This window comes from Salmo salar, chromosome 14 (genome assembly GCF_965601325.2).
Source record: "Salmo salar chromosome 14, fSalSal1, whole genome shotgun sequence".
In the NCBI taxonomy this organism is placed as follows: domain Eukaryota; kingdom Metazoa; phylum Chordata; class Actinopteri; order Salmoniformes; family Salmonidae; genus Salmo; species Salmo salar.
The window spans coordinates 104,299,984-104,324,297 of NC_138304.1; the positions used below are offsets into that span (position 1 = coordinate 104,299,984).

General features: G+C 44.4%; 1 protein-coding gene across 1 annotated transcript; it reads left to right on the top strand.

Annotated features, from left to right (window-relative positions):
• Positions 1–205: 205 nt before the first annotated feature.
• On the top strand, positions 206–20,089 carry LOC106570714 (nucleoporin NUP42). The gene is given in 8 exon segments (XM_082961363.1): positions 206–467; positions 10,097–10,352; positions 10,576–10,664; positions 12,730–12,806; positions 16,508–16,536; positions 17,146–17,203; positions 17,312–17,414; positions 19,492–20,089. Coding segments are annotated over 8 exon segments (1,215 nt in total). The 5' UTR covers positions 206–322; the 3' UTR covers positions 19,950–20,089.
• The last annotated feature ends 4,225 nt before the right edge of the window (positions 20,090–24,314 follow it).

A 24,314-nucleotide genomic window follows, 5' to 3' on the forward strand; every position in this document is an offset into this window, starting at 1 on the left:
ACACATGTAGACACACATTTGTATAGTCTTTGGTAATATAATTATTTCATTGCCTAATTACCGGTATATAATTATTTACTGTACTATTTTCTACACGGTCTGATGATTTTGTTGATTGAGTTACTTTCCTGGCTGCAGTACCAAAACAAACACATGGGCGCCCTGTCGCATTAAACCCACTTTAAAACTGACGTCATAGCCCTACGACATTTTCAAAATGGCGTAATCTGAAAGAAAACAATGTAGTGCTGAAAACTATAGTGGGAAACGAGAGGATTTTCGTTTCATTCACCGTACCGACAACTTTAAATCCTGCAACACTATGACGGTGTGCAACTTTTGGATGCAAGGCCGGTGTCGATATGGCGACAAGTGTTGGAATGAGCACCCAAAAGCAGGCGGTGGCGGCTACGGTGGAGATTACAACAGCCGTCCCCCTCAACAGGCCAACAGAGGCGGGGGAGGAGGTAATGACTTGTAGTAGTTAGTAGATAGTGTTTTTCTGCTATACTGTAGTTAGTCATGGGACGATTGAGAACGGAGCTCTGATTTTAGTTTTTTTTTTTTAACTGTTACTGATTCCACACAACGTATCGACGTTTGTGTCAAACTAACGCTTCAAACGCACCGATATTATCATTACGAAAAATAGTACGCAGCAATATCTGGATATGTGTGCAACAAAAGTTAAACATTCACTTCCTGCTACCAATTCTGTCAAGCCGTTTACGCATTCAGATTTACGCATACGTTCGATAAATCCCAACATATGCACCACACAGAACGATCTGTAACGCAAACGCAGCGTTTCATTGGAAGTGAATGTAATTCTGCTGTACCAACATGCAACGCACTGTCGGTGTGTTCTAAGTTTCGGACGTCACACTGTCATCTGACTATGGAATTATAACGATGACAAAGTGATGTGAGTTTGAATTTCGTGGTCGCACATTGAGATGTGTTTGCAAGTAAGATTAGCAAATGTGTAATTTAATTTTGCAAGTTTGTATCGTGTGTGAAAAATGTAACAGTTGCAAACTTGTAATTTTAAATTTACAGCTAATCATGGCTACCAAGACTACTTGCATTGCCGCCCCCCCCCCCCCCCCCACTCTGCTTCTACTGTGTTATTATCGATGCATAGTCACTTTAATAACTCTACCTACATGTACATATTACCTCAATTACCTCGACACTGGTGCCCCCGCACATTGACTCTGTACCGGTACCCCCTGTATATAGCCTCCACATTGACTCTGTACCGGTACCCCCCTGTATATAGCCTCCACATTGACTCTGTACCGTAATACCCTGTATATAGCCTCCACATTGACTCTGTACCGGTACCCCCTGTATATAGCCTCCACATTGACTCTGTACCGGTACCTCCTGTATATAGCCTCCACATTGACTCTGTACCGGTACCCCCTGTATATAGCCTCCACATTGACTCTGTACCGGTACCCCCTGTATATAGCCTCCACATTGACTCTGTACCGGTACCCCCTGTATATAGCCTCCACATTGACTCTGTACCGGTACCCCCTGTATATAGCCTCCACATTGACTCTGTACCGGTACCCCCTGTATATAGCCCCGCTATTTTTATTAACAGCTTCTCTTTAATTATTTGTTATTCTTATCTCTTACCCTAATCCTGTTGAACAATCCAACCATTTTGTTAGTGTCATTGATATAAATGGGCAATTCATATACAATATCCAGTTCATAAGCATTGACTGTAATACCTCTAGGGTTCTGTGGTGGTCTGGTAGCATCCTGCTTTCTAGTGTTCTGACTCTCTCTACACCTGAAATGAAATAAGAAAAACAGGAATAACAATACGCCTAATCAGTCAGTAACTAGGCTAACACTCATGTCAAATGATACCCAACCAATACACCTAATCAGTCAGTAACTAGGCTAACACTCATGTCAAATGATACCCAACCAATACACCTAATCAGTCAGTAACTAGGCTAACACTCATGTCAAATGATACCCAACCAATACACCTAATCAGTCAGTAACTAGGCTAACACTCATGTCAAATGATACCCAACCAATACACCTAGTCAGTCAGTAACTAGGCTAACACTCATGTCAAATGATACCCAACCAATACACCTAATCAGTCAGTAACTAGGCTAACACTCATGTCAAATGATACCCAACCAATACACCTAATCAGTCAGTAACTAGGCTAACACTCATGTCAAATGATACCCAACCAATACACCTAGTCAGTCAGTAACTAGGCTAACACTCATGTCAAATGATACCCAACCAATACACCTAATCAGTCAGTAACTAGGCTAACACTCATGTCAAATGATACCCAACCAATACACCTAATCAGTCAGTAACTAGGCTAACACTCATGTCAAATGATACCCAACCAATACACCTAATCAGTCAGTAACTAGGCTAACACTCATGTCAAATGATACCCAACCAATACACCTAGTCAGTCAGTAACTAGGCTAACACTCATGTCAAATGATACCCAACCAATACACCTAATCAGTCAGTAACTAGGCTAACACTCATGTCAAATGATACCCAACCAATACACCTAATCAGTCAGTAACTAGGCTAACACTCATGTCAAATGATACCCAACCAATACACCTAGTCAGTCAGTAACTAGGCTAACACTCATGTCAAATGATACCCAACCAATACACCTAATCAGTCAGTAACTAGGCTAACACTCATGTCAAATGATACCCAACCAATACACCTAATCAGTCAGTAACTAGGCTAACACTCATGTCAAATGATACCCAACCAATACACCTAATCAGTCAGTAACTAGGCTAACACTCATGTCAAATGATACCCAACCAATACACCTAATCAGTCAGTAACTAGGCTAACACTCATGTCAAATGATACCCAACCAATACACCTAATCAGTCAGTAACTAGGCTAACACTCATGTCAAATGATACCCAACCAATACACCTAATCAGTCAGTAACTAGGCTAACACTCATGTCAAATGATACCCAACCAATACACCTAATCAGTCAGTAACTAGGCTAACACTCATGTCAAATGATACCCAACCAATACACCTAGTCAGTCAGTAACTAGGCTAACACTCATGTCAAATGATACCCAACCAATACACCTAGTCAGTCAGTAACTAGGCTAACACTCATGTCAAATGATACCCAACCAATACACCTAATCAGTCAGTAACTAGGCTAACACTCATGTCAAATGATACCCAACCAATACGCCTAGTCAGTCAGTAACTAGGCTAACACTCATGTCAAATGATACCCAACCAATACACCTAGTCAGTCAGTAACTAGGCTAACACTCATGTCAAATGATACCCAACCAATACACCTAGTCAGTCAGTAACTAGGCTAACACTCATGTCAAATGATACCCAACCAATACACCTAATCAGTCAGTAACTAGGCTAACACTCATGTCAAATGATACCCAACCAATACACCTAATCAGTCAGTAACTAGGCTAACACTCATGTCAAATGATACCCAACCAATACACCTAATCAGTCAGTAACTAGGCTAACACTCATGTCAAATGATACCCAACCAATACACCTAATCAGTCAGTAACTAGGCTAACACTCATGTCAAATGATACCCAATCAATACACCTAATCAGTCAGTAACTAGGCTAACACTCATGTCAAATGATACCCAACCAATACACCTAGTCAGTCAGTAACTAGGCTAACACTCATGTCAAATGATACCCAACCAATACACCTAGTCAGTCAGTAACTAGGCTAACACTCATGTCAAATGATACCCAACCAATACACCTAATCAGTCAGTAACTAGGCTAACACTCATGTCAAATGATACCCAACCAATACACCTAATCAGTCAGTAACTAGGCTAACACTCATGTCAAATGATACCCAACCAATACACCTAATCAGTCAGTAACTAGGCTAACACTCATGTCAAATGATACCCAACCAATACACCTAGTCAGTCAGTAACTAGGCTAACACTCATGTCAAATGATACCCAACCAATACACCTAGTCAGTCAGTAACTAGGCTAACACTCATGTCAAATGATACCCAACCAATACGCCTAATCAGTCAGTAACTAGGCTAACACTCATGTCAAATGATACCCAACCAATACGCCTAATCAGTCAGTAACTAGGCTAACACTCATGTCAAATGATACCCAACCAATACACCTAATCAGTCAGTAACTAGGCTAACACTCATGTCAAATGATACCCAACCAATACACCTAGTCAGTCAGTAACTAGGCTAACACTCATGTCAAATGATACCCAACCAATACACCTAATCAGTCAGTAACTAGGCTAACACTCATGTCAAATGATACCCAACCAATACACCTAATCAGTCAGTAACTAGGCTAACACTCATGTCAAATGATACCCAACCAATACACCTAGTCAGTCAGTAACTAGGCTAACACTCATGTCAAATGATACCCAACCAATACACCTAATCAGTCAGTAACTAGGCTAACACTCATGTCAAATGATACCCAACCAATACACCTAATCAGTCAGTAACTAGGCTAACACTCATGTCAAATGATACCCAACCAATACACCTAATCAGTCAGTAACTAGGCTAACACTCATGTGAAATGATACCCAATCAATACACCTAATCAGTCAGTAACTAGGCTAACACTCATGTCAAATGATACCCAACCAATACACCTAATCAGTCAGTAACTAGGCTAACACTCATGTGAAATGATACCCAACCAATACACCTAATCAGTCAGTAACTAGGCTAACACTCATGTGAAATGATACCCAATCAATATACCTAGTAGTGTTTATCTCTGACTCTGGGGTCTGTTGCTATGTCTCTTCTCATGGAGGCTTCCCTGTTCAGAGGAAACATGAAGCATTTTGTTGAGGAGCTGTATTTACTATGCTCTCTTCCGGGACAATGTGGATCAACCGGTTGTTCCAATGCAACAATTGTTTACTGGCAGAGGACTATAGAGAAGAAGTGGCTACTCTTAGCAAGGCTGTCTGACGCACCGGCTCCTCCGTCAGCCACAATGGGTTTTGCGGCTCAAGCCGTTATCGTCAGCTCTATGGCAAGAAACATCTTGGTTCGGTTACAGGGCATTAGGCTACTTCCTATTGTTTTACACCAGAACAAGGGGGCTGTGGTAATCCATGTGGGATCGATACTGAACAAAAATATAAACGCAACATGTAAAGTGTTGGTCCCATGTTTCATGAGCTGAAATAAAAGATCCCAGAAATGTTCCATATGGACAAAAAGCTTATTTCTCCAAAATTGTGTCCACAAATTTGTTTGTGATAATTTCTCCTTTGCCAAGGTAATCCATCCATCCACCTGACAAGTGTGTCATATCAAAAAGCTGATTTAAACGGCATGATCATTACGCAGGTGCACCTTGTGCTGGGGACAATAAAAGTCTATTTTAAAATGTGCCGTTTTGTCACAACACAATGCCACAGATGTCTCGAGGGAGTGTGCAATTGGGATGCTGACCGCAGGAATGTCCACCAGAGCTGTTACGAGAATTGAATGTTCATTTTTCTACCATAAGCCGCCTCCACGTCGGTTTAGAGAATTTGGCATTATGTCCAACCAGCCTCACAATCTCAGTCCACGTGTATGGCGTTATGTGGGCGAGCGGTTTGCTGATGTCACTGTTGTGAAAAGATTGCCCCATGATGACGTTTGGGTTATGGTATGGGCAGGTATAAGCTACAGACAACGAACACAATTGCATTTTATCGATGGCAATTTTGAATCGCATTTTTACTTGTGAATCCCTTTCTACAAATTTACAAAACTTTCTACAAGCTTACGAATATCTTGGTAACGTGACAACAATGACAGAACAATGTGCAGATTCAAAATTTGCAGCAGAATGTTCATAAATGGATTTGTAATCATTCTGATAATAAATAATGCTTGCAATTCTTGTTGAATGTATTCAAATGTCAAAAGTTCAAAAGTTTACGACCGTTAAATCTTTCACATATCATTATACAAGCTAGCGAATTTACACATTTGCGAATCATACTTGCGACCACAACATTCTAAAATAGAATCTCATGTAGTTCCGTCACCACCATAATTCCATAACTGACAGGAGCCGATCTCTGCTGGAAGCTTTAAAAAAAATTATCAAGATATTTATTTCACCTTCTGTGCAGGTGGACAGATCGCTCAATTTTTTTTGTAAAGTTTTCTTTGGAACACTGGCTACATTGTATTTCTAATCTTTTTAAATGATGAGTTTCGATTGGCTGTTCAGTTTTTTTAATTTTGATTTAACATCCTAAATCATGCAAGGGAGCCACCGTCTTTTGTAAATGTTTTGTTAGTTAAAAAAAAAAAAATATATATATATATATATATAGGTTGCTCATTTCAAAGCATAGATGGTTTCAAAGTAGCATTACCACGTTATCAATGACCTCCGAAGATTCATTTGATTATGTGCTTTTTCAAACCGTGTGTCGGGGGAAAAAAATGCGAGATCCCACTGATTTCGCTGTGGTGCCGGTGCTTTCTTTGATGCAAAGTTGCTTTCATACACCAACCTACAAATTTGCGATAAAAAAAAAAAATGTTTGCTATTTTATATTTTAAAAAAGTATATAATATGAAATTACATTTACATAAGTATTCAGACCCTTTACTCAGTAGTTTGTTAAAAACCTCTTAAGGATCCTTTTTTCTATTTTCACCTAAGAGGACATACCCACATCTAACTGCCTGTAGCTCAGGACCTGAAGCAAGGATATGCATATTATTGATATAATTTGAAAGGAAACACTGAAGTTTGTGGAAATTAATGTAGGAGAATATAACACATTAGATCTGGTAAAAGATAATACAAAAACAAAACATATTTTTTTGTACCGTCATCTTTGAAGTGCAAGAGAAGGGCCATAATGTATTATTCCAGCCCAGGTGCAATTTAGATTTTGGCCACTAGATGGCAGCAGTGGATGTGCAAGGTTTTAGACTGATCCGATGAACCATTCCATTTCCGTTCAGATTTTGTATCAAGACTGACCAAATGTGCCTAATTGGTTTATTGATACTTTTCAAATTCATAATTGTGTACTCTCCTCAAACAATAGCATGGTATTCTTTCACTGTAATAGCTACTGTAAATTGGACTAACTAATTGGATTAACAAGAATTTAAGCTTTCTTCCCAAACCAAATATGTCTATGTCTTGGGAAATGTTCTTGTTACTTACACCCTCATGTGGGCTTGAAGGCACACTGTGTGTTGTGAAATCTGTGAATGTATTGTAATGTTTTAAATTTGTATAAACAGCTTTAATTTTGCTGGACCCCAGGAAGAGTGGCTGCTGCATTGGCAGCAGCTAATAGGGATCTATAATAAATACAAATCGCATTAGCCAACGTTAGCTCAACCGTCCCGCAGGGGATCCACCGATCCTGTAGAGGTTTTAAAGAACCTTTGGCAGCGATTACAGCCTTGAGTCTTCTTGGGTATGACGCTACAAGCTGGACACCTGTATTTGAGGAATTTCTCTCATTCTCTGTAGATACAATCAAGGTCTTTCAGGTTGGACGGGGAGCTTTGCTGCACAGCTATTTTCAGGTCTCTCCAGAGATGTTAGATCGGGTTAAAGTCCGGGCTCTGGCTGGGCCACTCAAGGACATTCAGAGATTTCTCCCAAAGCCACTCCTGCATTGTCTTGGCTGTGTGCTTAGGGTCGTTGTCCTGCTGGGGGGTTAACCTTCGCCCCAGTCTGAGGTTCTGAGCGCTCTGGAGCAGGTTTTCATCAAGGATCTCTCTGTACTTTGCTCTGGTCATCTTTCCCTCGATCCTGACTAGTCTCCCAGTCCCATCCCCACAGCATGATGCTGCCACCACCATGCTTCCCCATAAGGATGGTGCCATGTTTCCTCCAGATGTGACATTTGGCATTCAGGCCAAAGAGTTCAATCTTGGTTTCATCAGATCAGAGAATCTTCTTTCTCATGGTCTGAGAGACTTTAGTTGCCTTTTGGCAAACTCTAAGCAGGCTGTCATGTGCCTCTTACCGAGGAGTGGCTTCCGTCTGGCCACTCTACCATAAACGCCTGATTTGGTGGAGTGCTGCCGAGATGGTTGTCCTTCTGGAAGGCACAATCCAGTCTCGAGCTCTATGGACAATTACTTTGACCTCATGGCTTGGTTTTTGCTCTGACATGCACTGTCAACTGTGGGATCTTTTATATAGACAGGCGTGTGCCTTTCCAAATCATGTCCAATCAATTTAATTTACCACAGGTGGACTCCAATCAAGTTGTAGAAACATCTCAAGGATGATCAATGGAAACAGGATGCACCTGAGCTCAATTTCGAGTCTCATAGCAAAGGGTCTGAATACTTATGTAAATAAGGTATTTCTGTTTTTATTTTTAATACATTAGCAAAAATGTCTTAACCTGTTTTGACTTTGTCATTATGGGGTATTGTGTATAGATTACTGAGGATTTTAAAAAATGTAATCCATTTTAGAATAAGGCTGTAACGTAACAAACAGTGGGAAAAGTCAAGGGGTCTGAATACTTTCCAATGGCACTGTATAAACATCAAACATGCTGATATTTATTCCTGACCAGTAAATGTCTCTTAATGTGCACTGTGTTAAAAGCTCAGCGTATTGAACTGCTTTCGGCACAATTTGGTGAAATCCCCAAAGGGTTCAGAAAGCCTGTGTTTTTTTTCCCATCACTAGCTATAGCCAACTCATCACTGTAGCTAATAACCACAACCTCCGCTACAACAGGTTTGTTTGTTTGTTTGTTTACATCTTAGCCTAGCTAGCTACTTCTCTCTCTAGTAGTTTCTGCTTGATTCCTCCGTTCCAAAATGTTACGGGCGTGAGATAAGAGAGTGGTTATGACCTATTTGCATCAGTGATTATTAGGCCCATTCACAGGGTTGCACCGTCTTTTGAATTTCGGAATGGGAGGGGTTATTTTGTCTGGTCAGATTGCAGAGGAGGGAGTGTTGACTCCCCCCCCCCAGAACCAATTCCAGTAGCTGGTCAGAACCTTTGGGCAGGGTTTGGCCCTGGGCTGTAAACCTTCGGGCAGGGTATGGCCCTGGGCTGTAAACCTTCGGGCAGGGTATGGCCCTGGGCTGTAAACCTTCGGGCAGGGTATGGCCCTGGGCTGTAAACCTTCGGGCAGGGTATGGCCCTGGGCTGTAAACCTTCGGGCAGGGTTTGGCCCTGGGCTGTAAACCTTCGGGCAGGGTTTGGCCCTGGGCTGTAAACCTTCGGGCAGGGTATGGCCCTGGGCTGTAAACCTTCGGGCAGGGTTTGGCCCTGGGCTGTAAACCTTCGGGCAGGGTTTGGCCCTGGGCTGTAAACCTTCGGGCAGGGTTTGGCCCTGGGCTGTAAACCTTCGGGCAGGGTTTGGCCCTGGGCTGTAAACCTTCGGGCAGGGTATGGCCCTGGGCTGTAAACCTTTGGGCAGGGTATGGCCCTGGGCTGTAAACCTTCGGGCAGGGTATGGCCCTGGGCTGTAAACCTTCGGGCAGGGTATGGCCCTGGGCTGTAAACCTTCGGGCAGGGTATGGCCCTGGGCTGTAAACCTTCGGGCAGGGTATGGCCCTGGGCTGTAAACCTTCGGGCAGGGTATGGCCCTGGGCTGTAAACCTTCGGGCAGGGTATGGCCCTGGGCTGTAAACCTTCGGGCAGGGTATGGCCCTGGGCTGTAAACCTTCGGGCAGGGTATGGCCCTGGGCTGTAAACCTTCGGGAAGGGTATGGCCCTGGGCTGTAAACCTTCGGGCAGGGTATGGCCCTGGGCTGTAAACCTTCGGGCAGGGTTTGGCCCTGGGCTGTAAACCTTCGGGCAGGGTATGGCCCTGGGCTGTAAACCTTCGGGCAGGGTATGGCCCTGGGCTGTAAACTTTCGGCAAAGGTTCTGGCAAGTAAAACAACAAATTCGTTGGCTATAACAGAAACGAATGGGCTATTCAAGCTAATGAATTGAAAGTGGGTCATCATGTCATGTAGCCTAGAAACACATTTCTCCCATCCCAATATATCAAATCTATGAACGTCCTGTTTTCAGGGTTTGGGAACAGAGTGTGGGTGAACCCAGCTCAGAGGTCTGGAGGAGGAAACTACGTCCAGCCGTCATCCTTCTCCTCCCAGCAGGGTGGCAACAACTGGGGTCCAGGAGGAGGAGGAAGGGACAGCCAAGCCCAGAGCTCCAACTTCAGTTTCGCAGCCTCCTCTCCAAACCAAAACAGATTTTCTGCCTTAAACACTCAAAGCACCTTCGATAAAGGTGGAAGAGGAGAAGGGGAAGACAATGAAAAACACTTGTAAGTTTAGTGATTGCTTGGGTGGGAATAATTTTCTCAATGGGATTCAGAATTGATACACACACACCACACACATATATACATATACACACATGTATGTATGTATGCATGTATGTGTGTATATATATATATATATATATATATATATAATATATAAAATTCCCTGACAATGTAGTCTGTAAATGTAATGGCCAGTTATCAGAATCCCTTCTCTCCTCATCAGGGAGACCATCCAGAAAGATATGGAAATCTGGGAGACTTCAGGCCAATGGCTTTTCTCCTGTTACTCTGTCCTCAAAGCAACCATCTCAGGTAAGATCATTTTTATTTATTTTATTTCACCTTTATTTAACCTGGTAGGCTAGTTGAAAACAAGTTCTCATTTACAACTGTGACCTGGCCAAGATAAAGCAAAGCAGTTCGACACAAAGTCTATATACAGTGTGTGCAAATGTAGTAAGGCAATAAATAGGCCATAGTAGTGAAGTTATTACAATTTAGCAAATTAACATTGGAGTGATAGATGAGCAGATGGTGATGTGCAAGTAGAAATACTGGTGTGCAAAAGAGCAGAAAAGTAAATAAAAACAATATGGGGATGAGGTAGTTGGGTGGGCTATTTACAGATGGACTATGTACAGCTGCAGTGATCGGTAAGCTGCTCGCTCAGATAGCTGATGCTTAAAGTTAGTGAGGGAGATATGTTTCCAACTTCAGAGATTTTTGCAATTCGTTCCAGTCATTGGCAGCAGAGAACTGGAAGGAAAGGCGGCCAAAGGAGGTGTTGGCTTTGGGGGTGACCAGTGAGATATACCTGCTGGAGCTCGTGCTACGGGTGGGTGTTGTTATCGTGACCAGTGAGCTGAGATAAGGCGGGGCTTTACCTAGCAAAGACTTATAGATGGTCTAGCGACAAATATGTAGCGAGGGCCAGCCGACTAGAGCATACAGGTCGCAGTGGTGGGTAGTATATGGGGCTTTGGTGACAAAATGGATGGCACTGTGATAGACTGCATCCAGTTTGTTGAGTAGAGTATTGGAAGCTATTTTGTTAATTACATCGCCGAAGTCGAGGATTGGTAGGATAGTCAGTTTTACAAGGGTGTGTTTGGCGGCATGAGTGAAGGAGGCTTTGTTTGCGAAATAGGAAGCCGATTCTAGATTTAACTTTGGATTGGAGATGCTTAATGTGAGTCTGGAAGGAGAGTTTACAGTCTAACCAGACACCTAGGTATTTGTAGTTGTCCACATATTCTAAGTCAGAACCGTCCAGAGTAGTGATGCTAGGCGGGCGGGCGCGGACAGCGATTGGTTGAAGAGCATGCATTTAGTTTTACTAGCGTTTAAGAGCAATTGGAGGCCACGGAAGGAGAGTTATATGGCATTGAAGCTCATTTGGGGGTTAGTTAACACAGTGTCCAACAAAGGGCCAGATGTATACAGAATGGTGTCGTCTGCGTAGGGGTGGATCAGAGAATCACCAGCAGCAAGAGCGACATCGTTGATGTATACAGAGAAAAGAGTTGGCCCGAGAACTGAACCCTGTGGTACCCCCACAGAGACTGCCAGAGGTCCGGACAACAGAACCTCCGATTTGACACACTGAACTCTATCTGAGAAGTAGTTGGTGAACCAGGCGAGGCAGTCATTTGAGAAACCAAGGCTGTTGAGTCTGCCGATAAGAATACAGTGATTGACAGAGTCGAAAGCCTTGGCCAGGTCGATGAAGACGGCTGCACAGTACTGTCTTTTATCAATGGCGGAAATAGCTTAGCTTTGGTCTGTCCCACTATAGGATGGTTTGGTTAGGTCTTCACTGCCACACACTCCCACATGGGGCCATAGTACTCGCTCCAGCAGATATATTTCATTGGTCATCCCCAAAGCCAACACCTACTTTGGCCGTCTTTCCTTCCAGTTCTCTGCTGCCAATGACTGGAACGAATTGCAAAAATCGCTGAAGTTGGAGACTTATATCTCCCTCACTAACTTTAAGCATCAGCTATCTGAGCAGCTTACCGATCGCAGCAGCTGTACACTGCCCATCTGTAAATAGCCCATGCAACTACCGCACTCATCCCCATATTGTTTTTATTTACTTTTCTGCTCTTTTGCACACCAGTATTTCTACTTGCACATCATCATCTGCAGATCTATCACCAGTGTTAATTTGCTAAATTGCCTACCTGGTTAAATAAAGGTGAAATTAAATTGAATAAATAAAAACACATTTATTTAGTTAACCATTACCTCAGTTGGGATGGAAGGAACATCTTGGATAGATCTCGATGTAGTAGTAGGCTATATTAGATTGGCTGTGATGTTAACTCCAGTATATTGAATGGATGTGGACGGCATTGTCTTCTCCACTGTGCAGGGTTTACAGAGCTCTCTCCAGAGGAGCTGAGACTGGAGTACTACAACACCAAGCCATCAGGAGAGCTGCAGGGATATGTGAGGAGAATCACATGCATGTCCCTTTATCTGCATAAACACAGTATAACATGAAGCCATCTGCACTGGGATTCAATGTCATGAAGAATACTTTATTGATCCATATGAGACAGACATTTGTCTTCTGCTTTTAATCAACCGCTCTGATATACACACATTATGTAGGAGAGGCTGGAACACATGGAAGAGAGAGGTCACATTATGTATGAGAGGCTGGAGCAGAGGGGAGAGAGAGGTCACATTATGTAGGAGAGGCTGGAGCACATGGAAGAGAGAGGTCACATTATGTAGGAGAGGCTGGAACACATGGGGGAGAGAGGTCACATTATGTATGAGAGGCTGGAGCAGAGGGGAGAGAGAGGTCACATTATGTATGAGAGGCTGGAACACATGGGGGAGAGAGGTCACATTATGTAGGAGAGGCTGGAGCAGAGGGGAGAGAGAGGTTACACATTATGTAGGAGAGGCTGGAGCAGAGGGGAGAGAGAGGTTACACATTATGTAGGAGAGGCTGGAGCAGAGGGGAGAGAGAGGTCACATTATGTAGGAGAGCCTGGAGCACATGGAAGAGAGAGGTCACATTATGTAGGAGAGGCTGGAGCAGAGGAGAGAGAGAGAGGTCACACATTATGTAGGAGAGGCTGAGCAGCGGAGAGAGAGAGAGGTCACATTATGTAGGAGAGGCTGGAGCAGGGGGAGAGAGAGGTCACACTTATGTAGGAGAGGCTGGAGCAGAGGGGGGAGAGAGATCACACATTATCTAGGAGAGGCTGGGCAGAGGGGAGAGGGTACACATTATGTAGGAGAGGCTGGAGCAGAGGGGAGAGAGAGGTTACACATTATGTAGGAGAGGCTGGAGCACATGGGAGAGAGAGAGGTCACACATTATGTAGGAGAGGCTGGAGCAGAGGAGAGAGAGAGGTCACACATTATGTAGGAGAGGCTGGAGCAGAGGGGAGAGAGAGGTCACACATTATGTAGGAGAGGCTGGAGCAGAGGGGGGAGAGAGATCACACATTATCTAGGAGAGGCTGGAGCAGAGGGGAGAGAGAGGTTACACATTATGTAGGAGAGGCTGGAGCAGAGGAGGGGAGAGAGGTCACACATTATGTAGGAGAGGCTGGAGCAGAGGGGAGGGAGAGAGGTTACACACTATGTAGGAGAGGCTGGAGCAGAGAGGGGAGAGAGAGGTCACATTATGTAGGAGAGGCTGGAGCAGAGGGGAGAGAGAGAGGTCACATTATGTAGGAGAGCCTGGAGCAGAGGGAGAGAGAGAGGTCACATATTATGTAGGAGAGGCTGGAGCAGAGGGGAGAGAGAGGTCCACATTATGTAGGAGAGCCTGGAGCACATGGGAGAGAGAGGTCACACATTATGTAGGAGAGGCTGGAGCAGATGGAGAGAGAGAGAGGTCACACATTATGTAGGAGAGGCTGGAGCAGCGGAGAGAGAGAGAGGTCACATTATGTAGGAGAGGCTGGAGCAGAGGGGAGAGAGAGGTCACACATTATGTAGGAGAGGCTGGAGCAGAGGAGGGAGAGAGGTCACACATTATCTAGGAGAGGCTGGAGCAGAGGGGAGAGAGGTTACACATTATGTAGGAGAGGCTGGAGCAGAGGGGAGAGAGAGGTCACACATTATGTAGGAGAGGCTGGAGCACATGGGAGAGAGAGAGGTCACACATTATGTAGGAGAGGCTGGAGCAGAGGAGAGAGAGAGGTCACCATTATGTAGGAGAGGCTGGAGCAGAGGGGAGAGAGAGGTCACACATTATGTAGGAGAGGCTGGAGCAGAGGGGGAGAGAGAGGTCACACATTATCTAGGAGAGGCTGGAGCAGAGGGGAGAGAGAGGTCACACATTATGTAGGAGAGGCTGGAGCAGAGGAGGAGAGAGAGGTCACACATTATGTAGGAGAGGCTGGAGCAGAGAGGGAGAGAGTTCACACATTATGTAGGAGAGGCTGGAGCAGAGGGGAGAGAGAGGTCACACATTATGTAGGAGAGGCTGGAGCAGAGGGGAGAGAGAGAGGTCACATTATGTAGGAGAGGCTGGAGCAGAGGGGAGAGAGAGAGGTCACATATTATGTAGGAGAGGCTGGAGCAGAGGGGAGAGAGAGGTCACACATTATGTAGGAGAGGCTGGAGCAGAGGGGAGAGAGAGAGGTCACACATTATGTAGGAGAGGCTGGAGCAGAGAGGAGAGAGAGGTCACACATTATGTAGGAGAGGCTGGAGCACATGGGAGAGAGAGAGGTCACACATTATGTAGGAGAGGCTGGAGCAGAGGAGAGAGAGAGAGAGGTCACACATTATGTAGGAGAGGCTGGAGCAGAGGAGAGAGAGAGAGAGGTCACACATTATGTAGGAGAGGCTGGAGCAGAGGGGAGAGAGAGAGGTCACAGTATGTAGGAGAGGCTGGAGCACGATGGAGAGAGAGAGGTACACATTATGTAGGAGAGGCTGGATCAGAGGGGAGAGAGAGGTCACACATTATGTAGGAGAGGCTGGAGCAGAGGGGAGAGAGAGAGGTCACATTATGTAGGAGAGGCTGGAGCAGAGGAGAGAGAGAGAGAGGTCACATTATGTAGGAGAGGCTGGAGCAGAGGAGAGAGAGAGGTCACATTATGTAGGAGAGGCTGGAGCAGAGGGGAGAGAGAGGTCACACATTATGTAGGAGAGGCTGGAGCACGAGGGGAGAGAGAGGTCACACATTATGTAGGAGAGGCTGGAGCAGAGGGAGAGAGAGAGGTCACACATTATGTAGGAGAGGCTGGAGCAGAGGGGAGAGAGAGGTCACATTATGTAGGAGAGGCTGGAGCAGAGGGGAGAGAGGTCACACATTATGTAGGAGAGGCTGGAGCAGAGGGGAGAGAGAGGTCACACATTATGTAGGAGAGGCTGGAGCAGAGGGAGAGAGAGAGGTCACATTATGTAGGAGAGGCTGGAGCAGAGGGGAGAGAGAGAGGTCACATTATGTAGGAGAGGCTGGAGCATGCTCAGTGCAGCGCCCAATGAGAAGTTTAGGGGGTTAAGTTCCTTGTTCCCAACAGTGATTCCAACTTAAGGACAGTGATTCCACAGAGTATTACATTACATGTATATGTATGTGTGTCTTTTTTTACTGAGAAATGAATTTCAATCCGTACTGACAGCAGCCTTCCTTGTGTCTGTAGGCTAACATCATTAATCAGTACTGACAGCAGTCTTCCTTGTGTCTGTAGGCTAACATCATTAATCAGTACTGACAGCAGCCTTCCTTGTGTCTGTAGACTAACATCATTAATCAGTACTGACAGTAGTCTTCCTTGTGTCTGTAGACTAACATCATTAATCAGTACTGACAGTAGTCTTCCTTGTGTCTGTAGACTAACATCATTAATCAGTACTGACAGTAGTCTTCCTTGTGTCTGTAGACTAACATCATTAATCAGTACTGACAGCAGTCTTCCTTGTGTCTGTAGACTAACATCATTAATCAGTACTGACAGTAGTCTTCCTTGTGTCTGTAGACTAACATCATTAATCAGTACTGACAGTAGTCTTCCTTGTGTCTGTAGGCTAACATCATTAATCAGTACTGACAGCAGTCTTCCTTGTGTCTGTAGACTAACATCATTAATCAGTACTGACAGTAGTCTTCCTTGTGTCTGTAGACTAACATCATTAATCAGTACTGACAGTAGTCTTCCTTGTGTCTGTAGACTAACGTCATTAATCAGTACTGACAGCAGTCTTCCTTGTGTCTGTAGACTAACGTCATTAATCAGTACTGACAGCAGCCTTCCTTGTGTCTGTAGACTAACATCATTAATCAGTACTGACAGCAGTCTTCCTTGTGTCTGTAGACTAACATCATTAATCAGTACTGACAGTAGTCTTCCTTGTGTCTGTAGACTAACATCATTAATCAGTACTGACAGTAGTCTTCCTTGTGTCTGTAGACTAACATCATTAATCAGTACTGACAGCAGTCTTCCTTGTGTCTGTAGACTAACGTCATTAATCAGTACTGACAGCAGCCTTCCTTGTGTCTGTAGACTAACATCATTAATCAGTACTGACAGCAGCCTTCCTTGTGTCTGTAGACTAACGTCATTAATCAGTACTGACAGCAGTCTTCCTTGTGTCTGTAGACTAACATCATTAATCAGTACTGACAGTAGTCTTCCTTGTGTCTGTAGACTAACATCATTAATCAGTACTGACAGCAGTCTTCCTTGTGTCTGTAGACTAACATCATTAATCAGTACTGACAGTAGTCTTCCTTGTGTCGTGCTACGCCGCTGCAGCAGCCCCGGCGGGCCTCATCAGACTGCGCAGCCCCTGGCGTCAACGCCACATGGAGAAGCAGAGTCCAGGAGCTGAGGGCTATGAGCGGCAACACCAGAGTCGCTATGGTAACACACACACACACACACACACACACTACTTTCTGTAGTAATACGACAAGACAAATAGAAAGCCTTATCTGTACAAGGTGAGTAATACTCTCTCGTCTCTCCCAGCTTGCAGAGCTGGACAACCCAGCACCACAGGCAGCGTCTGGAGGTTTTGGGTCGACACCAGTGACCGGCTTTGGGTCCTCAGCACCATCTGGCTTTGGAACAGGTAAGATCTGCTGTAGCCTGTGTTCTTCATAGGAATACAATACAAATGGAATACAGACATGGAGACCCTCTGTAACTCCTATGTTGACAGGCTAAGACCCTCTGTTACTCCTATGTCGACTGGCTAAGACCCTCTGTAACTCCTATGTCGACTGGCTAAGACCCTCTGTAACTCCTATGTCGACTGGCTAAGACCCTCTGTAACTCCTAGGTCGACTGGCTAAGACCCTCTGTAACTCCTATGTCGACTGGCTAAGACCCTCTGTAACTCCTATGTCGACTGGCTAAGACCCTCTAACTCCTATGTCGACTGGCTAAGACCCTCTGTAACTCCTATGTCGACAGGCTAAGACCCTCTGTAACTCCTATGTCGACAGGCTAAGACCCTCTGTAACTCCTATGTCGACTGGCTAAGACCCTCTGTAACTCCTATGTCGACTGGCTAAGACCCTCGTAACTCCTATGTCGACAGGCTAAGACCCTCTGTAACTCCTATGTCGACAGGCTAAGACCCTCTGTAACTCCTATGTCAGTGGGACATGCAGTTGTCCTTTAAATATTTACTTGTGTTCCTAATCCTCTTCATTCCTGTGTTGAACATAAGGTTTCCATGAGATAGTGCCAATGTTTGTGCCTGAAACAAGGATAGTAGGATGATATAAACTCAGCAAAAAAAAATAAATGTCCCTTTTTCAGGACTTTGTCTTTCAAAGATAATTTGTAAAAATCCAAATAACTTCACAGATCTTCATTGTAAAGGGTTTAAACACTGTTTCCCCATTGCTTGTTCAATGAACCATAAACAATTAATGAACATGCACCTGTGGAACAGTCCGGTAGGCAATGAAGGTCACAGTTATGAAGACTTAGGACACTAAAGAGGCCTTTCTACTGACTCTGAAAAACACCAAAAGAAAGATGCCCAGGGTCCCTGCTCATCTGCGTGAACGTGCCTTAGGCATGCTGCAAGGAGGCATGAGGACTGCAGATGTGGCCAGGACAATAAACTGCAATGTCTGTACTGTGAGGCGCCTAAGACAGCGCTACAGGGAGACAGGACGAACAGCTGATCGTCCTCGCAGTGGCAGACCACGTGCAGCAACACCTGCACAGGATCGGTATATCTGAACGTCACACCTGCGGGACAGGTACAGGATGGCAACAACAACTGCCTGAGTTACACCAGGAACGCACAATCCCTCCATCAGTGCTTAGACTGTCCGCAATAGGCTGAGAGAGGCTGGACTGAGGGCTTGTAGGCCTGTTGTAAGGCAGGTCCTCACCAGACAACACAGGCAACAACGTCGCCTATGGGCACAAACCCACCGTCGCTGGACCAGACAGGACTGGAAAAAAGTGCTCTTCACTGACGAGTCGTGGTTTTGTCTCACCAGGGGTGATGGTCGGATTCACGTTTATCGTCGAAGGAATGAGTGTTACACCGAGGCCTGTACTCTGGAGCGGGATCGATTTGGAGGTGGAGGGTCCGTCATGGTCTGGGGCGGTGTGTCACAGCATCAATGGACTGAGCTTGTTGTCATTGCAGGCAATCTCAACGCTGTGCGTTACAGGGAAGACATCCTCCTCCCTCATGTGGTACCCTTCCTGCAGGCTCATCCTGACATGACCCTCCAGCATGACAATGCCACCAGCCATACTGCTCGTTCTGTGTGTGATATCCTGCAAGACAGGAATGTCAGTGTTCTGCCATGGCCAGCGAAGAGCCCAGATCTCAATCCCATTGAGCATGTCTGGGAATTGTTGGATCGGAGGGTGAGGGGAGGAGGAGATGCACTGCAGTACTTAATGCAGCTGGTGGCCACACCAGATACTGACTGTTACTTTTGATTTTGACCCCCACTTTGTTCAGGGACACATTATTCAATTTCTGTTAGTCACATGTCTGTGGAACTTGTTCAGTTTATGTCTCAGTTGTTGAATCTTATGTTCATACAAATATTTACACATGTTAAGTATGCTGAAAATAAACGCAGTTGACAGTGAGAGGACGTTTCTTTTTTTGCTGAGTTTATATATCTGGTACTTCTCTCAAACTGGACTCTTCCTCCTCTTTTCAGGTTTCGGAGTGCCGGCCCAGGCCCCAGTCCAGGACACCACAGGTGCTAGTAATTTCAGCTTTGCTGGACCAGGTGCAGCTTCTAGTTTCGGCAGTGCTGCGGCAGCCGTCCCACCAGCTACCACTGGGATTGGCTCTATGGCCACCACTGTTCCCACGGCAACAGGTTTCTCCTTTGCCACCCCTGCTGCCAACAAGGAGCCAACTACAGCCGGTTTCGGAGCTCCGACCACTGGTGGAGGAGGATTTGGAGGGAGTGTTTTCGGGAGTGCAGCGCCAGTGGCTACAAGTGGTTTTGGACAGGCGAGTGGAGGGTTTGGGGTTATGGCCCCAGCAGACAGTCTCTTCACCCCCCAGAGCCAGCTGAGTGAAGAGGAGCTGAAGGAGTTTGGAGGGAAGAGGTTCACCCTGGGACAGATACCACTAAACCCCCCCCCTGTTAATATGCTGGTGGTCTGATCCCACCACTAAACCCCCCCCCTGTTAATATGCTGGTGGTCTGATCCCACCACTAAACCCCCCCCCTGTTAATATGCTGGTGGTCTGATCCCACCACTAAACCCCCCCCCTGTTAATATGCTGGTGGTCTGATCCCACCACTAAACCCCCCCCCCTGTTAATATGCTGGTGGTCTGATCCCACCACTAAACCCCCCCCCTGTTAATATGCTGGTGGTCTGATCCCACCACTAAACCCCCCCCCCTGTTAATATGCTGGTGGTCTGATCCCACCACTCAAACCCCCCCTCTGTTAATATGCTGGTGGTCTGATCCCACCACTCAAACCCCCCTCTGTTAATATGCAGGTGGTCTGATCCCACCATGGACATCTGTAAAATGGCTTGTCTCCTTTCCTTTAACTGACCTGATGGAAAAGAGCTGGACTGAATATCTCTGAAGCCTTTTTTATGAGTAAAAAAAAAAAGCTTATTTACAGATGTAATCACTAATCTGACTAGTTTCTACTGGAGAAAATCTATCAAATGGATTCTGAATGATGTTACGTTTCAACCAAGATGTCGTTCTTGGTAATGGTGCCATGTCATTTGGTTGAAACGTTTCTTTTTAAAATAAAGGGGGCAACAGAATGTAAGACAGATAACACATGATGATAGTCAGACTACTGGTGGTCTGACTGTACCTGGGAACTAAAATAGGCTTCTGTTTTTTCTATTTTAAAATTTAAATAAGTGTGTTTTAATTATGGTTGTTGGTATTTTTGCTTTTAACCAAATTATGGGCTGTTTTTGTTTGCTTTCATCGCGTGTGTCCTCCCCCCCCCCCCCCCCCCGTGTATATTGTATAAACAATACTTTGTTCTGTCGTTCATTAAATTAAAACCCGTCTTATGATTTCATCAGAACATAAAACATGTGTACAGTTGCAGACGTGGCGTTTTCTTATTGGTCGTATACAATTCACACTGTACCAGAGAGCCTCCATGAATGAGACTCTCTGATTGGACTCGTTATGGCTCATCTTGTATAACTACTGCAAATATACTCCTTTTTCTATTCACATACTGGCCATATACACCATTTACATACATATATATATTTTTATTCTGGACTCTGGTCCGGAAGCTAATTTCTTGCAATTCTATCCATTTTACCATGGAGTTTAGTACTGTGTATTTAAATACTGTATTCTCTACACGCTCATCATATTTCTACTACTCTACATTGTATTTTAGTTACACTGTTTTATTATCACACTGTTTAATTTGTTTATATAGAGGATTCTGAGTATACTCACTTAATCTCCACGATGAGTATCAAAGTAGTGTAGTGGAGGTATACGCCATATAAATGAATAAGGCTGAACAGATCACAATGTTGATCAACTATTATTTCTACGTGCAAGAATGTGCACACGCATGTTCCAAAATGCAATTTGTGGGGAAAAGACAATTTTATAAAACGCTCACACCATTTTCGAGCGGTTTCATGGACAGAGATGGAAATATCCTTTCGCTATTTAGAAAGAGGGAAACTCTAGAGTCAACCAGTATCCTGGTTTGCCATTTACCAGCTGTTTCATTATGGTCAGTATCATAGCCGTGGGAAGTAGTTTATGCGTGGGGGGGTGCTGCGATATTTTTTTTTTGTCAGCAGATTTGGGTTGCTGGGGAAACTTAAAATCATTTTTCTTTCAGGGGGTGCTGCACCTTCCGCATCTATGGCCAGTATGTATTTTCACCCAAAAAAAAATCGAAATAAAAAGTTACATGCAACTGGGAGAAATGTATAGCAACTCTTCATCTCTAATATAATCAGTCGTTACCAGTGATGCCAATTTAGCAATTTTGTTGCTAGATTTAGCAACTTTTCAGACTACCCTGGCAACTTTATTTTTTTCTCCAAACAGCACCTAGCAACAAATTTAGCTAATTTTTTAAAATGTATTTGGAACTTTTAACAACTTTTGGAAAGTGACTCAAACGCTAAAATGCACGTATTTTCCCTCCTAAATGACACAAAAAACGATTTTCTCTGTCACACACTCAAGTCACAACTGCAAAAGTGCATTGTGAGTGACGTCACCAGCAATTTCAGTACATTACAAATCATTGTTGTCTAACTACAGCAGCAGCAGCAGCAGCGCGGGTTCAACGAGGCAAACCCAATGAATATAGTTGGTCACGAATGTTTTTGATCTTGAATAGAACTTACAACCTCAATCAACATGTCTCAATCAAAAGTGTACGGCCAGAAGTACAGAAAAGAGTGAGAGTCTGTACCTGAACAAAATGTAAATTCATATATTTTTGCCAGTCAATTTGAGAAACGTTATTGTGTATTCTGGACAACTACAAATATCTAGGTGTTTGGTTAGACTGTAAACTCTCCTTCCAGACTCACATCAAACATCTCCAATCCAAAGTTAAATCTAGAATTGGCTTCCTATTTCGCAACAAAGCATCCTTCACTCACGCTGCCAAACATGCCCTCGTAAAACTGACCATCCTACCGATCCTCGACTTCGGCGATGTCATTTACAAAATAGCCTCCAACACTCTACTCAACAAACTGGATGCAGTCTATCACAGTGCCATCCGTTTTGTCACCAAAGCTCCATATACTACCCACCACTGCGACCTGTACGCTCTCGTCGGCTGGCCCTCGCTTCATACTCGTCGCCAAACCCACTGGCTCCAGGTAATCTACAAGACCCTGCTAGGTAAAGTCCCCCCTTATCTCCGCTCACTGGTCACCATAGCAGCACCCACCCGTAGCATGCGCTCCAGCAGGTATATCTCTCTGGTCACCCCCAAAGGCAATTCCTCCTTTGGCCGTCTCTCTTTCCAGTTCTCTGCTGCCAATGACTGGAACGAACTGCAAAAATCTCTGAAACTGGAAACACTTATCTCCCTCACTAGCTTTAAGCACCAGCTGTCAGAGCAGCTCACAGATCACTGCACCTGTACATAGCCCATCTATAATTTAGCCCAAACAACTACCTCTTCCCCTACTGTATTTATTTATTTTATTTAGCTCCTTTGCACCCCATTATCTCTATTTCTACTTTGCACTTTCTTCTACAAAAAATCTACCATACCAGTGCTTTACTTGCTATATTGTATTTACTTTGCCACCATGGACTTCTTTTGCCTTTACCTCCCCCTTATCTCACCTCATTTGCTCACATTGTATATAGACTTGTTTTTGTACTGTATTATTGACTGTATGTTCGTTTTACTCCATGTGTAACTCTGTGTTGTTGTATGTTGTCGAACTGCTATGCTTTATCTTGACCAGGTCGCAGTTGTAAATGAGAACTTGTTCTCAACTTGCCTACCTGGTTAAATAAAGGACTTGTTCTCAACTTGCCTACCTGGTTAAATAAAGGTGAAATAAAAAAAAGTAAAAAAAATTCTACGTAATGATGCAGTTTTACGTTTATCACGCAATGACATGACAACGTCATTTAGAAACTTTTTAGGAACAAATCAACCTGCTTCTAGAAACTCACCCTGACAATGAGTTGGCAACACTGGTCATTACCGGCAGCACTGGTCAATACCGGCAACACTGGTCATTACCGGCAACACTGGTCATTACCGGCAACACTGGTCATTACCGGCAGCACTGGTCAATACCGGCAACACTGGTCATTACCGGCAACACTGGTCATTACCGGCAACACTGGTCATTACCGCCATGCACTGGTCAATACCGGCAACACTGGTCATTACCGGCAACACTGGTCATTACCGGCAACAGTGGTCATTACCGGCAACACTGGTCATTACCGGCAGCACTGGTCATTACCGGCAGCACTGGTCATTACCGGCAACACTGGTCATTACCGGCAGCACTGGTCATTACCGGTAGCACTGGTCATTACCGGCAGCACTGGTTATTACCGGCAACACTGGTCATTACCGGCAGCACAGGTCGGCTGATCCAGCAGCAGGAAATCATTGTATCACCGACAACAGTTTATGAACGTCATATCTATCTGTTGTTTCACTACGTTACACAGAATACAATCATATTTAATCAAAGTAGATTAACTAGACAATATAATTTATCTATTTTTTTTTTTACAGTGATTGCATATTTCTAGATAGACCGAGTGATTTTATTAGGGGTGCAGAATAGATCAAAAACAATACTTGGGATTTTTTTCCAGACATGGCATTATTTTGTTGTTGGTTGCATGTAACTTTTATTTAGGCCTTTGTTGGAAGTACATAACGGCCATAATAAAGATAGTTGCTCAGCGAAACCCCATTATTTAGTAAAGTACCGAACGTATTTTCATATTATTATACTTGAGAAGCTGATGAATGGCAAGTTGAATATCAGCTTCCGGTGCTTGA